Below are 17,137 nucleotides of genomic sequence, written 5' to 3' on the forward strand. Positions count from 1 at the left end.
AGCGGTGTTGATTGAAGAAGAAGAGGAAATTAAAAAAAAACCCGATCAGGCATGTCTCTGTGTAACGCAAACTAAACACGGCGCAGCCTAACGAACACTGTAACATCCATACTCTTTGGTTCTTTCGGTAAAGTCACGTAGGTATGAAATAAATCACGACGTTTCGGGCACAACACAAGCGTCCGTCATCAGGTGGGCAAGCATGGCCTGCTGCTGAGGCTGACTGTTTTAAAAGGTTTGAAATGGGTGTAGCCCAAGGGTCATGAAGAAGTGGCCGGGGCTAGTGATGTTAATGCGATAAATTAGCGTGCAAATGTGAGATCGGAGAGTGATGCAATCCAAAGGCACGAGAGTGCAATCCAAAGGACATGTGAGCATGAGAGTGCAATCCAAAGGACATGTGAGCATGAGAGTGCAATCCAAAGGACATGTGAGCATGAGAGTGCAATCCAAAGGACATGTGAGCATGAGAGTGCAATCCAAAGGACATGTGAGTATGAGAGTGCAATCCAAAGGACATGTGAGCATGAGAGTGCAATCCAAAGGACATGTGAGCATGAGAGTGCAATCAAAAGGCATGAGAGTGCAATGCAAAGAACACGTGAGCATGAGAGATCTAAGAGAGAGGCATAGAGAGAGAGAAAACCTGGATCTTGTGTTTGTTTAAAATTTTGGAAATCTTTTTGGTAACCCCTGCTATGTACGGCGAAGTGATGGTTCTGGTTGCATCCTCAGAGGAAAACGTACACCAAGCCCTCAGGATGAATGGATACTCGGACCGAACAATCCACAAAGCGCTGTCTCCCCGTCCTCAGAGGAGCCATGGGGAGACAGCCCTCTGAGGATCCAACCAAAACCATCACTTTACCATACATAGCAGGGGTTACCAAAAAGATTCCCAAAATCTTAAACAAACACAAGATTCAGGTTCGTTTCAACACGGTACACAAAATCCTTGATGTAATCCCTTCTGTAAAGGATGTGAATCCTGACAGGCAATAAATACCCTGGTGTCTACAAACTGAGTTGTGGTTGTGGCAGCAGTTACATTGGGGAAACGGAACGACATGTCTCGGACCACGTTCGTGAACACAAGGCAGATCTGAAACACGGTAGAACCAATACCGCTGCCGTTGCTGATCATTGTTTTAACGCTGTGGGCTCACACGAAATTTATTTTACCAAGACGGAGGTACTCTGCAAACCTACTGGCTACCTTCAGAGATTTGTTCATGAAGCCATCTAGATATATAAACACAGACACAACTTCAACCGAGAAGATGGGTACAAACTGAGCAATTATTGGAAGGATGTTATTAACCAGGTAAAGTCTTAACTGACTGTGATGTTTCCATCCTACCTGCCTATGTCAGCTGTTATTTAGACTCTATGTGTCTCTCTGTCTCTCTATGCCTCTCTCTTAGATCTCTCATGCTCACAAGGCCTTTACATTGCACTCTCATGCCTTTGGATTGCACCATTCTTCGATCTAACATTAACATGCTATGGGGCCGTCCATAAATGACGTCACGCGATTTTTGACGATTTTTTACCCCTCCCCCTCGTCACACGGCGTCACAAAAAGTCAGACCCCACTCAAATATGACGTCACAAACCTCTTCCCCCCCCCCCCCCAAAAAAAAAACATATTTCCATTTTGAAAATAAAACATGCTTCAAATCGCTTTAAACTATCGTCATTGTAGTGCGTATTTAACGTGGCCCTGCACTCTGACGTTGTAGGCGAAAACATTTATTAAAAAGGAGGCGTTGGAAAGCTGAAATCTAACTAAAACTGCAGATGTTCAATATATTACATTGAAATTCTCTTATATTTGTATATTAAAAGTAATTATAACTATAAAAAATACTTGAAACTTTGTAGTAGAATGAAGCAAAATGGAGAGTACAATTATAACAATCACATATTCATTCCACAGAATGAAAAGCGCTGGTAGAATCATTAAAAGCAAAATGTTGAATAAATAAATTTATGCTTCTCCATTCTCCGATGAAGAAGCAAAATGCTCCTTCATGGAATAAATAAAAGGTGACCTTAGTAAATTTAAATAATCAAATAGTTATTCTTGGTTCTTTCGGTAAAGTCACGTAGAAGGGAAACAATCAAATAATAAAAATATAAAACATTAAAATTCTCACGACGTTTCGACTGCTACACAAGCAAGAAAAATTTTCTTGCTGTGGTTTTCACAATCATTTTTCTTGCTGTGGTTTTCACACCTGATGATGATTGCTTGTGTTGCAGTCGAAACGTCGTGAGAATTTTAATGTTTTATATTTTTATTATTTTATTGTTTCCCTTCTACGTGACTTTACCGAAAGAACCAAGAATATGAATCCCTGCAGTCACGAAAGATTTGAATCAAAAATCACATAGTTAATAATGAAAATTAATCAATATAAGTGTTGTTATAACAATTATATTTAATTAAGTAGAACGTGTTGTTTGTATTCAAAGTTGCGCATTTTGATGTAACATCACATTTCTCACCCCCCCCCCCCCTCGTCACACGTCGTCACAAATGTCTGACCCCCCCCCCCTCCAGGTGCGTGACGTCATTTATGAACGGCCCCTAATCTCTCACATTAACATAGCCACTTCCGTGCCCTCGTCCAGGAGGCCGCTCTCCGATCTTACAGTTACATGCTAATGTCTCACATTAACATCACTAGCCCCGGCCACTTCTTTATCACCCTTGGGCTACACCCATTTCAAACCTTTTAAAACAGTCAGCCTCAGCAGCAGACCATGCTTGATGATGACGGACGCTTGTGTTGCGCCCGAAATGTCGTGATTTATTTTATTTTATACCTACGTGACTTCACCGAAAGAACCAAAGAGTATGGATTCCTGCAGTCACGAAAGCTTCAAATCAAGATTTTAACATCCATGACCCATTCAGCATTTTATACACGCAATGTGCTTGCCCAAACCGCGTTATCTGCTCGCCGTACTGGCGCGGTTGACATTTTGGCCAGTTCTATTCATATTCTTGGTTCTTTCGGCAAAGTCACGTCGAAGGGAAACAATAAAATAATTAAAATATAAAAACAATAAGATTTATTTTTATTATTTTATTGTTTCCCTTCTATGTGACTTTACCGAAAGAACCAAGAATATAAATCCCTGCAGTCACGAAAGCTTTAAATCAAAATTCTGTTCTATTCGGTTGAATTCAGCTCGTTCCATCTGCGTTCGTGTTCATTACACAAACATCATGCTTCGATGGGGGGGGGGGGGGGGTAACGATTCAACTCGCGGGGCGATTCGATGCTATTGTCGAACCAGCCGGGGGAAGGGGGGGGTCGCTCTCGATTCGATTATAAATCAACTGTTTAGTCAACGATGTACACTGGTGGTGGTGATGGTCGTTGCACGTACGTATGGCTGAACTTCCATTGCATCGGCCACAAGTGGCTGCAAGATTCGAACGAGCCCATGACACACACAGCCCATACTGACGAGAACGCATCAAGTCGAACACACGGGCAGAATTGGCCTCCGAAGCCTCATCCAGATTCATGGACACGCATCAAGCAGCATTAACCCAACCACTTCATCAGGATGCGAGACCACTACAGTAGAAGTATACTGCATTCGTTTTGTTGTTGTACCAGGTAAGGCTCACTGAGCAATGTAGATTTTTTTTTTGCAGAAGCGACCTGGCCACAAATGATAGCTCAACGAAGTGGCTTAGCATCACCACGCGGACATTTATAGCATCAGCAGCCAAACTCTCTATAAAACGCGTGATGTTAATTCTAAATGTGGAAGGGGGGGGGGGGTTAAAAACCCCCCAGAGGACCCGGGCAAAAAAATCACGCGACCCACGGGGGTAACTCCAAACATCAATGAAGGTGACCCCGATTCGCCTTAGCGATGACCCCCTTATCCAAACAAACGCAACGCGTCAACACAACGTGAACCCTTCCATGAAACGACACGCGACCGTCCGAGCCTGCCACGAGACCACAGCAATCGCTGACCCATTTCCGTGACCGAGCCACGCCACCACCCAGGGCTCGTTGAACGTGATCCAGCGCCTGACGCGGCTGCCGAACTCCCTGAAGCAGAAGGACGCGTAGCCCGCGAACTCCTCCACCATGAGGCTCTCGTTCCTCCACCCGCCGAGCTCCTCCAGGGCCTGGGGCAGGTCCCAGTGGAAGAGCGTGACCACGGGCTCCACGCCGGAATCCAGCAGCGCGCCGATGAGCTCGCTGTAGTAGCGCACCCCAGCGCTGCTCGCCTCGTCCCACCTGCCGCTGCCTCCGCGAGGGAAAAGGCGCGACCAGGAGATGGAGAAGCGGTAGGCGCCCAGACCGAGTCCCCTCGCCAGGTACGCGTCGTATGGCGCCTTGTGGTAGCTGTCGCACGCCACGTCGCCGCTCTCGTTGTTGTGGACGAAGCCGTCGTGGCTGAAGCGGTCCCAGATGCTCTCGCCTTTGCCGTCCGCGTCCCAGGCGCCCTCCACCTGATAGGAGGCGGTGGCGGCGCCCCACGCGAAGCCCGCGGGGAAGGTGCCCGTGATGGGCGCGTCCCTCTGCGCCGGCAGCTCGGCGTGGAAGCGGCGCCACAGGGGCTCGTAGAGTCCCGCCCGTGGGGACCCCTCTCGAGGGTCTTTGGACTCGGGCGGTCCGTCCCCGTTGGGGTCGGGAGCGACCCCCGAGGGCGACTTCGACGACGACGACGATGATGATGCAGTGGAGAAAGCGCTCATTACGCACGCGAGCAGCAGAACGCGGGCGCTGGCTCGGGTGGCCATCGCCAAGTTAAAGTGGAAAACGGCGACCGGGCCGCCCTGCTTGGTCGAGAGACAGCCCGAGGGAATCGCGCGACTTGAAGGAGGAACCTGAGTACTCGGGAGGCAAAGCCGGACGCTCGCGGGCGCAGGGAGTGGTGCGGTTGCAGCCCCGCGCGTGCGTGCGCGCGCGCGTTCGAGCAGGCACCGCGAGTGGAGTGGTGTGGCGCTTGCCCGACGAACGCCCCACTGGGCTGTTTCAGTGTCATGCAACCCTTGGCTTTTTCTAGCTCCCAAGACGATAGCGACAATGTTGTCTGAATGCGTTCAAACCAAATCCCAAGGTCAGCTCTTGTGATAATTTTCTGCAATAAAACTACGCCTATGGTTTATTACTGCGGATTATGCAACAGAATCGCCTAGACGAGTCAAACAAACTAATGCACTGTTATGCTCGTATCGTGCCGGCAAATTATATTTAGCCGCAAGTACAATGTGTGCATATGAATATTCAGCCCTTTGCTCAAATATATTTAACGAACACACACATAGGTGAATTGCGTGTGAAAAAGTATCTCAGCCTTAAGGGTTATGCAAAACCACGACTTCAGAAGAACTGCTTTATGGTGATTTTGCCTTAGACCACAATCAATACATTGATTTAAAAAAACCATGGACAATCTACAGACAGCAGTGAGACAAGGACACGGCTTCCAATGTACTGCTGGATCCTAGGTGGTGTGTATGCAGTGCTGATTGGATACCGATGATAAATGGATTCTGCTATAGATTATCATAAATAATAATAATGACGATGTTACTGTTGACATTATAATGAAAATAAATGTAATGCAGGTGAAAAAAGTGATCCCAGGAAAGCCTACTCGTCTTTAAAAGTACCCGGGAGGATATGCCACGTGGAAAAAAACAACTCTGATGCACAGTACTCACGAAGAAGGAAACATGCTTCGAGGGGGTGACATTAAAATGTCCACACCGATGGGTTCAGTAACCCATTGTTGTAGTCTCCCTATGGCCATCTCGTAGCTCAGCCCGCGTGCCTTTGACTGTTGACAGATCGCAGGCATCAAGAGCACAAACACCCACGCATGCACATTTACACATCCATGCACACATACTGTTCCCCATGTAGCCTTATAGGGTCAACTCACACTGACCAGAGTGGTGAAGTACGGTCAAACAACACCCCACGACTGACATGGCATGAAAAGGGGTTGTAACATTTTTTAAAATACTTTTAGGATAAATACGTCGTGAACATTAGTATTTTTATTTATTAACACGGTAATAGTTGCTGTTATAATGACTGGTTTTGGAACCATTAGGGACGTTTTCGTATACGGGGACACCCTTACAGAATTCAAAGTGGTAGAGAGGTGCCCTGTGATTGGAGAGTGTGCAATTTGAAGCATTCTTCTGTAGTTTACATGTCTAGCATGTGTATACCTGTCAACCCCTTATCAGTGCCCTACCTTATTACAAACCAATTCAGACCTTACTGGTAACCCCGTGCCCCTTGTGAACTCAACGTTCATTCTACGAAGTCCCATCACAGGGGAGAAACACAAACAAATAGACACAAACATATGTTTTCTGCCCGTATGAAAATGGATGTACGCCGTATGGACCTAAAAACTCAATTTCCCTGCACTATATTAAAGGTAATCCGTACGGGTTGACAGGTATGCATGCGTCGTACGAACCTACTGCAGCCCAAACAATAAGATAAGTATAATTAAACTATTATTCGTATAATTAGCGCCCACGTTTTCATGATATTGTTGAGGAAATCCTAACGTTAACAGCTCCCATGCCTCATCACATCTCCTTGCTCTTCCATGTCCGTCCCATGCCGCTGGGCTGGGATTCTATCTTCGTGACTTATTTTTGTTGTGTCCGTCGGCCTCCAAGATGTTTCTTTCCACATACCCTGTGCAATGTGTGCATGCAGGCATAAAGAAACAAGTTAACAACACCAACCTCTCCTCCCCTCGCCATGCCTTTCTTGATAATGTTTTTTGTTCACAATTGGAGCAGAAACGACTTACATCTACACTTTCTTTAAGGCTGGACTGTTTTCAGTTATTCACACCCGTCCCGGGCCTTATCACAACTTAAAGAATGTAGTGAAAACGTGTTTATCACTGGGTCACTCATTAATCAGAGACACACACGTTGCTGAAAGTGCCCTTATGAAGAGACACACACGTTGCCGAAAGTGAGAGATCATCTTGCACTGATTTGCGTGGACTGGTGACCAAACTCGTGGCAGAGAACAGGCGGAGGAATGACGGTCATCAGTGCCAGTGGCTCCCCTCGTGTTTCATTGTTGACTCCTCTCTGGTATGAGAAAGAACAAGCACAGCACACGATGAATAGCGTATCCAGAGCGTTTTAATTTTAAAGCTCAATTCACGATTAGAAAATCGTGGGTTCATTTCCCGGTCATGACTGCACTTGGCCCACGATCCCTCCCACTGTGAAAAAAATGTACAGCTATTTCTTAATCTACTGCTGGATGAAGGCCTCCCCATGGCGTGTCGGCGATCGGTGTTGTTTGGCCATACTTCACCATGCCGAGCAGTGTGAAATTTGTGAAGGTGGTGTCCAGAAACGGCTCAGATAGCACTCGCCACTGATGTTAACTACGGCTGGGAATCATACTCCGGTCGTCAGATTCAATTGGGATTACACTTAGCAATCACCGCCCCCTTCTGGCAGACAAATGCCCGTTTGCAGGCCAGGTACTGAGTCACATTTTAACCACAGTGACAGCTGCCACTGGGGGTGCCCTTTCAAATGTTTGAGATGAGCGATGATGTAAGTCGCTAATTGAGATGCTCCGTCGTTAAAGGCGCTGTATCAGAGACATATTTATAGTTCAGTGAACTAACCACTGCGCCACCGCTCCACCCCTGTTGAGATTACGATGCTATAGAAATAATTACCTTAAAACAATCGTAACCAACATTCAGAGGTCCCACTGAAGTGACAATATCTACGGATGAGAAATGCATTTAATCTGAGCTTGAGTTTGAAAACAACAGATTAACGACACAGTAATGACAATACGTGAACACAGTTTTACGAGCATCCATATTAACTTGTTTGCTCTGCAAGCGATTCACTTCATGTATGATCGTGACTCGGTATGCCTGGCCTGCTAGTGATCCCAGGCCACTCTGGCAAATGAGACTCAAAATAAACTTGACCCGTTGCTACACGAGGCCAAAACGTTGCGCGCTCATTCCGCCCAGCGTCGTATTCGCCCAGGTAATGGCTAAAGTGGCCTGACGTGAACCACGGCTACAAGATTAGGATTCAGCCGCGTCACCTGACCACCACCCCCGGGCCCCATTCAGTCACTCGGTTTGACAGATAAAGCAGCCTAATTGACCCCATCTGAAGTCTTAACGAACGAGAAGGTGCCGCTGGTACGTTTAGAGGAAAGGGCTGTAGGCGTGTTAACATGTGGTCGGGCTCGACGGAGTTAGGCACTTGTAAACATGCAACTCGAAGCCATATGGCGAGGCTTGTTAACGTGTAATCGGATTTCATAGGGTCACCTTCTTGTGTTGGCCAAGGTCACTTTATTTGCCTTACAGCGAGCGCCCTTTGCTCGCATGCAATGAGATTCGGCCACGGGTGGCTCTAAACACAGCCCCACCATGGGCTTGTGTTTCATGCATCTCTCGTCAAACATTCTGTAAGTATTGAAATTGGATGCATTGACATTTTTCATTTTAATTCACCAAACATGAGCTTTCAGTTAAACGAAGCTGCCCTGGTTAGTGGTTTCTAAGTTATTTCATGCACTTTCTTGTGATTTCCATGCGGTTTTTTATTTTATTTTTTTACCTGTATATGCCAAAGCACGTGACTTAAAAGATACAGTGACAAAAGTATGAATTGTAAATGCTGAACAATTTTGGCCAGGGGAACATACGCATTCAGTAAACATAACAAGGATATATCCAAGGAATTCCAAGTAATATAATTGATAATCGCATAAGTATACATTTAACCCGTTTATAAAGGCATCGCATTGGAAATATGGGTATGTTTAACTTTGGCTCTGTCGATGAGCATATACAGTATATAAATGTACATATAAATGCACACATACCATAATTTTCTTGAAATATCAAAGGTCCCATTCAATACACCAACAAATTGAGCAAAAACATTTCTGCTGAGTGTAAACCTTTTTTTATGGAGTAATTGGTTTATTATAGTTGCCTGCGAGAGGCACTCAATTCTACATGGCTTGCCTACACTTGTTTTCATGCCAACATGCCATGGTCGATCATCATTATCATCACTAACTGTACAATAGATGCACTAAAATACGTGTGTCCATCATTCTGCTTCTAACTTGACAACTAAAAGTTGTGCACCGTAGTCTTCATTTTTTGGTGATGGGTTTTCCTTGTTATTTGCAGATTTGAATTATTGTTTGCCTCGAGACAACCTTACGGCTCCCCACAGTGTAAAGGTTACAGCCCTCTCTCTCTGTATGAGGCTCCCCGAGGCATATGGCGGCACCGAACATCAATGACTGTATGCTGCCGATGAGTCCTAATGAGAATGAAACCCGTCTACAGATGTGTCTTTGTTTAACTACTGCCTGTTGCTTGGCCACATTTTCTCAACTCTTTCAATTGGTGGTCTACTTGGAAAAATGGCCACACATTCAGTTATTTTGAACTGGTGATCTAGATAAGGCTTTTGTACGTGCAATTTTGCACACCATTGTGTGTCCTTAAACCAAGTTGCCTTCCTGTGGACATGCCTGTGGTGACCAGATAGCCTCACAGATGTGATCAAAGTTGGTACACAAACGTATTGTATTTGCAGCTTTGTTGGTAAGAGGAGCGGAGCTCATATTAAAAATCATGAGTTAAAATCCCAGCCTGGAGTAACTCGGTTCATCATTATCGTTGTCATCATTTATCCAAGGTCAACTGAGCTGACTTCAGGTCTACAGTGCTCCAAGCTGCTGCTGACATCCTGGACTACGCTTGACTTACGCAGTATCCGCGAGTGACAAGCTTATCATTAAATTTCGATTTAAAGCTTTCGTGACTGCAATGATTCATCTTCTTTGGTTCTTTCGGTAAAGTCACGTACGTAAAGTCACGTACGTGACTTTACCGAAAGAACCAAAGAAGATGAAGCTTATCATTGTTGGTGAATTTTACGCTCGTTAGCAAGGATCGCCAGATCGTGAAAATGAGCTGGTTCTCTACCGAAGACGTGAAATTTCCATTATTCAGGACTGCCGTTGGACATGAGCATGACCCAAAGTTAATGTGTCCTTGGAGACTGCCTTTTAGCCACTCTTACAAATCAACTATCCTGGTCTCTTCAGTTCAGACCTGGTTAAACAAATAAACGTCAATTTGTTGCTTCATCGTTATGCTCTGGTGACACACAGGCCAGCTCTGCTCTATCTCTGCCGATGTGGTCACCAATAGGTGCCTGAGATAAGATCCCTTCATTGCGGTGGTAAAGGGCAAAGTACAACAGGGTGTGACGGTCAACACTTTATAAATAACCTCTCCACGGGTCGAATAAAGGCTCCCGCAATACAACAACCACCGTGTTGAGGGGCTCCTCAGTATTGAGAAGGCCCCAGAGACACAAGGGGCAAGTAGAAGATTGATTGGCTCAACGAGAACGTGGTTTCCCTCTTTAAGCCCATCTGCTGATTTGGACTGAATGGGCCTTATAGTGTCAGCGAAGAGCTCTTGCCTGCATCGGGAAACCTAGCAGCGTTCATTTAACAGGCCGGACTGGAAGTCAAAAAGTTGGAACCCATCCAGAATTTGCCTGCCTAAGCAAATACTGCCAGAAAATATTGGTGTGGAAAGTCCGAAGGTCGTTGTACTCGAGCGTTATTTTACTTTTATGTGGAGAGGAGGCACAACACTTGTTTGTATATCTATTAATAGTTTTCCAATACCCTCGGGTATATATCACAAAATTACGTACAAACGAATCTGTAGACGCTGCGTTTGGGTCTTTATTCTGCAAAGCTGTAGGCGGCACGTTAATTATTGTGGTTACTAGGTTTTGCTTTTACAAACTTTTCCATGCAAGGGTGTTTTCATTAAGCTTAAATGACGAATTTCTGATCGATTGAAGAAACGCTATTGCATCATGACTTTACGCGATCTAACCCAAAAAAACATTATTACGGATGACATTGGTCGCAAAAGCCTACGTGTTAAACTGACCTGAATAGGTCTTGACAACGGTGACTACTGGACATCTGTGAAACTGCTGGACATCTTTAAAAAGAGCTTCATAGCTCATCGGATTCCTCCAGTATAAATTAAGATTCAGATTCTGACCTGAAACTGCGGTACAAATTCCAAACAAAACAATTGCACCCTTCTTTAGCATTGTGCATAGGTTAGTGGAGAGGCTATGAAGAGAAAGGACATGTGAGTGGTGAAAGGAGTCGAGGCTGTCGTGAAGGTGGAGCAGGGAGAGGTTAGAAGAGGTGAGAAACGAGGAAGGAGACTGATGGAGACGGGAGTAAGGAGATCGGTTTGGGGTGATATACAATGCTGGTCCTGAGGTGTTGAGGCTTCACTGAATCATTGGCATGTAAGCAGTTGCTGTTGACTAATATTTTAATAATCACCGTCCAGTGAAGAAATGTACATAAGCTCTTAATTATTTTGTTCCTGTGTGCACGACGTGGCCAAAGTAATGTTTCGTTGCAAATTTAACCGCGTGGATGGTCAAATGTCAACAACAACGACCTTCTCCGATTATTCGAACCAGACCAGCAGAGAGTTATGTTTGTGTTTTGCCAAGTTGCTTGTGATCAGGCGTTTTTGTTACAGAAACCCATTAATCAGTGAAGGGTCAGTGTAACACAATACAATTTAATTTGGTTTTATAGGGCACCAAAAATGCCAGCGTCAAATAAACTTTCGTGGAATGCATTGGCAACGGTTCAAAAGCACATTCTTGGAATAGTTTACCACGGTCGTCATTGGTAAGCGCTCTCTATACTCATTATTATTATTCCCTGTTCAGTTTGGAAATTTAAAAGAACGGTGAGTTTTACGGTCACGTTTTGCCCTTCAGTGCCTTCGGCCGCGTGGTCCAGGAAAATGGGTCCACCGCACGTGGGTGACACGACAATAGATTGATAGGCCTCTCCAGTGCCGAGTGGACCGCAGTGCTCACTGGCGTTCTTAGTCGGCCACTCGTGCACACAACCTCCAGCAGGCATGGCGGTGACAGGCAATGCAGACGATTACAGACGGGCAGGCATTGGATGCGACGCGCTCTGGTGTGTCCGCAGCCAGTGCGGGTCGGCACGTGTCGGTTGGCGAATGCCATGGTCATAAGGCCCCGGGCGTTTGGGTGAGAAAGGCGTGCGGCGGAATTCCGCAACCTCTCTCGTCGGTCTTGTCGGACGCCTGGGCACCGTCGCGAGTAGAACAAAAGCAGTCGACAGGCTGGTGGCGGCCGCGTCGAAGTCGATTCCAATGCCGTCTTGTTTTCAGCTGAAATGACGTGGGCGGCTGGCTGCGGAGACCCGTCAGGTGAGGCCGCCGAGGTCCCCAGGTTTTGCCAACACTGCCCAATGGTTGACTCTGAGCGAGCACAACGTCCAGCGCCGTTGTTGACGGGCGTGTCAATGGTATGGTTTGCCTCTCGCTGCGAGCAGTCGACGTTTTACCGCCTTCTTGAGGAGCTTTGACGCGAATTGCAGGTTTCAAGTGTGGAGGGGGGGGGGGGGGGAGACTTACGCAGCTCCTGAGCTCCATCGCTTCGTGGTCAATCTTCTTCAGCAGTGTCAATTGCAAGGGGTTGTGGGTTTGATCCCGACCCTGAAGCATGTTTATATTCGGAGTTTGCGGTGTCTGTCTCTCTTCCCGTGGTCGTGTGGATTTTTCTCCGAGGTCCTCCGGTTTTACCCTCCACATTTGGAATCAACATGCGTTTAGACTATTTGGCTGCTATAAATTTCCACACGATAAGCCACTTTTTGTTGCGCTACCATTTGTGGCCAGGTCGCTTCTGAAAAACAAGTTGATCCCTCAGTGGACTTTACCTGGCAATATAAAAAAAAAGATATATCGTTTTATTTGTATATTTAAGCGATGTCTCTACCTTTCCGATAAGTTGCACTCGTAACGTTCTGACCCCCCCCCCCCCCCCCCTTACTGGACATCTGTGAAAAAAAGAGATTTATAGCTCATCGGGTTCCTCCTGTATAACTAAAGATTCTGATGACCCGTGCCACGGCTCTGTGACGACACCTTCCTGCCGCTCTGTTCCCGCCGACCGAGCGTGCACTAACACCGGCACTGAGTGGGCCGCTTGATTCCGATGCCCTCCGTTGTCTCTCGTCTCTCGCCCCGTTCAGAGCCCTGTCGTAGATGTTGATCATCGGCCAACTCGCTCGCTTGGTTTGCAGATGACCAGGTATTCCAGACGTGTCGGACGAGCGACCTTCGAACCAAGCAAGTGGAGATGGGGGGTTTCTTGTCCAGCTGAAGAGCGGAGAGCGAGGTGCACATTCCGGTCCTGTGTTGTACGGCCGTCACTTCGTTTTAGCGCTAGGCCATGGGTGCGATCATTGCTGCAAACTGTCGTGTACGTATGGCAATGTGTCTCCCTCCTTCGTGATTGTGGGTAGCGGTGGTGTAACGGTTAGCGCCACGCTGCACTACGGACCAGGCCACCCGAGTTCGATTCCCGCTCACGGCCAACACCGGTGACGATGATCTGAACCGGTCCTGGGCCTCCCCAAGGTCGACTCGGCCTCAAATGAGTACCTGGTGCGATGTGTAGTAAACATCGCCACGTGGCGCTGGCCAACCACCGCCTCGTGTGTCGTGCCGGCCTTCATAGGTGCTCGCTAACAGCACTTGCCCCAATAGTCTGTTAAGGCTATACGGGGGGTTTTGTCTTGTATGTATTTGAATGATTGGAATAAAATGTGTGCATGTGTACTGCTGTGCAATGAATGACACAAGGCGGCACTCAATGTTGTGGTCATTGGCCTTCTTTGTTCAGAAAGAGGGCCATCGCCTATAACGTTAGACAATGTATTTTTCGGTAATGGGGCAGCGTGCGTGACATGACGACGGTGCTAAAAAGATGTTCTAATTTACAGCAAAATACCATGGACGGCAAGTAACACACGCAGCGTGGAAGAGGTTGGTTCATAGGCTGCTGCTGTCATCTGCTGCTGAAACGGTGCAATGCAGCAGCAGACCGGTGATAGAAGGCTCGGGGTTAGGTGCCATCGATGCATGAGACGGTAATATTTTGCACGTGATGTGTTTCAAGTCAGTGATCAATAATTACAGCCCTTTGACAATCCACTGATGGGCGAAGGCATCCGCGTGCCATGTTCGTCGTGGGGGCAACAAGAGGGGGTTGTTTGCCGATACACAAGCACGCTGGCCAGTGCAGGTTGAATGTGTGCATGTTGAACTTGTTTCGCACCGTACCTAGCCAACCGTGCTAATCGGGGGTGCGGGCGAAGGACAACAACAAACTAAAAACAACAAGCAGTTCTGAAGAAATGAGTTTTCAATAGAAATGTAAAAGTGCCAAAACTCCAGTGACTTCCTAATATCATAGCTCCAGTGACTTCCTAATATCAAAGCTCCAGTGACTTCCTAATATCATAGCTCCAGTGACTTCCTACTATCATAGCTCCAGTGAATTCCTAATATCATAGCTCCAGTGACTTCCTAATATCAAAGCTCCAGTGACTTCCTACTATCAAAGCTCCAGTGACTTCCTAATATCATAGCTCCAGTGACTTCCTAATATCATAGCTCCAGTGGCTTACTAATATCATAGCCAGTGGCTTCCTAATATCATAGCTCCAGTGACTTCCTAATATCAAAGCTCCAGTGACTTCCTAATATCATAGCTCCAGTGAAATAAGTAATATCATAGCTCCAGTGGCTTACTAATATCACAGCTCCCAGTGACTTCCTAATATCAAAGCTCCAGTGAATTCCTAATATCACAGCTCCAGTGGATTCCTAATATCATAGCTCCAGTGACTTCCTAATATCAAAGCTCCAGTAGCTTCCTAATATCATAGATCCACTGGCTTTCTAATATCACAGCTCCCAGTGACTTCCTAATATCATAGCTCCAGTGACTCCCTAATATCATAGCTCCAATGACATCGTAATATCATAGCTCCCAGTGACTTCCTAATATCATAGAGCCAGTGACTTCCAAATATCATAGCTCCCAGTGACTTCCTAAAATCATAGCTCCAGTGACTTCCTAATATCATAGCTCCAGTGACTTCCTAATATCATAGCTCCAGTGACTTCCTAATATCACAGCTCCAGTTACTTCCTAATATCATAGCTCCAGTGACTTTCAAATATCATAGCTCCAGGGACTTCCTAATATCATAGCTCCAGTGGCTTCCAATTATCATAGCTCCAGTGGCTTCCTAATATCATAGCTCCAGTGACTTCCTAATATCATAGCTCCCAGTGACTTCATAATATCATTGCTCCAGTGACTTCCTAATATCATAGCTCTAGTGACTTACCAATATCATAGCTCCCTGTGACTTCCTAATATCATAGCTCCAGTGGCTTCCTAATATCATAGCTCCAGTGGCTTCCTAATATCATAGCTCCAGTGACTTCCTAATATCATAGCTACATTGGCTTCCTAATATCATAGCTCCAGTGACTTCCTAATATCATAGCTCCAGTGACTTCCTAATATCATAGCTGTAGTGACTTCTTAATATCATAGCTCCAGTGACTTACTAAAATCATAGCTCCAGTGACTTGACTAATATCATAGCTCCAGTGGCTTCCTAATATTATAGCTCCAGTGGTTTCCTAATATCATAGCTCCAGTGACTTCCTAATATCATACCTCCAGTGACTTACTAATATCATAGCTCCAGTGACTTCCTAATATCATAGCTCCCAGTGACTTCCTAATATCATAACTCCAAGTGACTTCCTACTATCATAGCTACAGTGACTTCCGATTATCAAAGCTCCAGTGACTTCCTAATATCATAGCTCCAGTGACTTCCTAATATCATAGCTCCAGTGACTTCCTAATATCATAGCTCCAGTGACTTCCTAATATCATAGCTCTAGTGACTTCCTAATAGCATAGCTCCAGTGACTTCCGAATATCAAAGCTCCAGTGACTTCCTAATATCAAAGCTCCAGTGACTTCCTAATAGCATAGCTCCAGTGACTTCCGAATATCAAAGCTCCAGTGACTTCCTAATATCAAAGCTCCAGTGAATTCCTAATATCAAAGCTCCAGTGACTTCCTAATATCATAGCTCCCAGTGACTTCCTAATATCATAGCTCCAGTGACTTGCTAATATCAAAGCTCCAGTGACATCCTAATATCAAATCTCCAGTGACTTCCTAATATCATAGCTCCAGTGACTTCCTAATATCAAAGCTCTAGTAGCTTCCTAATATCATAGCTCCCAGTGACTTCCTAATATCATAGCTCTAGCAACTTACTAATATCATAGCTCCCAGTGACTTCCTAATATCATAGCTCTAGTGACTTCCTAATATCATAGCTCTAGTGACTTCCTAATATCATAGCTCCATGGACTTCCTAATATCATAGCTCCCAGTGACTTCCCAATATCATAACTCCAAGTGACTTCCTACTATCATAGCTCCAGTGACTTCCTAATATCAAAGCTCCAGTGGCTTCCTAATATCATAGCTCCCAGTGACTTCCAAATATCATAGCTCCAGTGACTTCCTAATATCATAGCTCCAGTGACTTCCTAATATCATAGCTCCCAGTGACTGATTAATATCATAGCTCCCAGTAACTTCCTAATATCATAGCTGCAGTGGTTTCCTAATATCATAACTCAAGTGACGTCCTAATGTCACAGCTCCAGTAACTTGATAATATCATAGCTCCAGTGACTTGCTAATATCATAGCTCTAGTAGCTTCCTAATATCATAGCTCCCAGTAACTTACTAATATCATAGCTCCCAGCGACTTCCTAATATCATAGCTCCAATGGCTTCCAAATATCATAGCTCCAGTGACTCCCTAATATCAGAGCTCCCAGTGACTTCCTAATATCATAGCTCCACTGGCTTCCAAATATCATAGCTCCAGTGACTTCCTAACATCATAGCTCCCAGTGACTTCCTAATATCATAGCTCCCAGTGACTTCCTAATATCATAGCTGCAGTGACTTCCTAATATCACAGCTCTAGTGACTTCCTAATTTCATAGCTCCAATGACTTCCTAATATCACAGATCTAGTGGCTTCCTAATATCATAGCTCCAGTGACTTCCTAATATCATAGCTCCAGTGACTTCCT

The 17,137-nt window shown here is 45.7% G+C and overlaps 1 protein-coding gene and 1 long non-coding RNA gene across 3 annotated transcripts in view; one reads left to right on the forward strand and one right to left on the reverse strand.

Moving 5' to 3' along the window:
- Positions 1–5,843, reverse strand: part of LCT (lactase) — a 29,218-nt gene extending 23,375 nt beyond the window's left edge. Inside the window, exon 1 of one of the 2 annotated variants that reach the window (XM_076053965.1) lies at positions 5,711–5,843. In XM_076053965.1, the coding sequence (XP_075910080.1) occupies positions 5,711–5,799 (89 nt within the window). In that variant the 5' untranslated portion in view covers positions 5,800–5,843. Of the gene's footprint in view, positions 1–4,007; positions 4,784–5,710 lie in introns of those variants that run through there. The other variant, XM_032945155.2, reaches the window with a different exon arrangement.
- LOC142906383 (uncharacterized) lies at positions 4,245–5,627 on the forward strand. Its single transcript, XR_012930210.1, has 2 exons — positions 4,245–4,357; positions 4,482–5,627. It is a non-coding gene; the product is annotated as an uncharacterized LOC142906383 (long non-coding RNA).
- Positions 5,844–17,137: the final 11,294 nt, after the last annotated feature.

Source organism: Petromyzon marinus, chromosome 4 (assembly GCF_048934315.1).
Source record: "Petromyzon marinus isolate PM22_M1 ecotype Great Lakes invasive population chromosome 4, UKy_Petmar_22M1.pri1.0, whole genome shotgun sequence".
NCBI classification, from domain to species: Eukaryota; Metazoa; Chordata; class Hyperoartia; order Petromyzontiformes; family Petromyzontidae; genus Petromyzon; species Petromyzon marinus.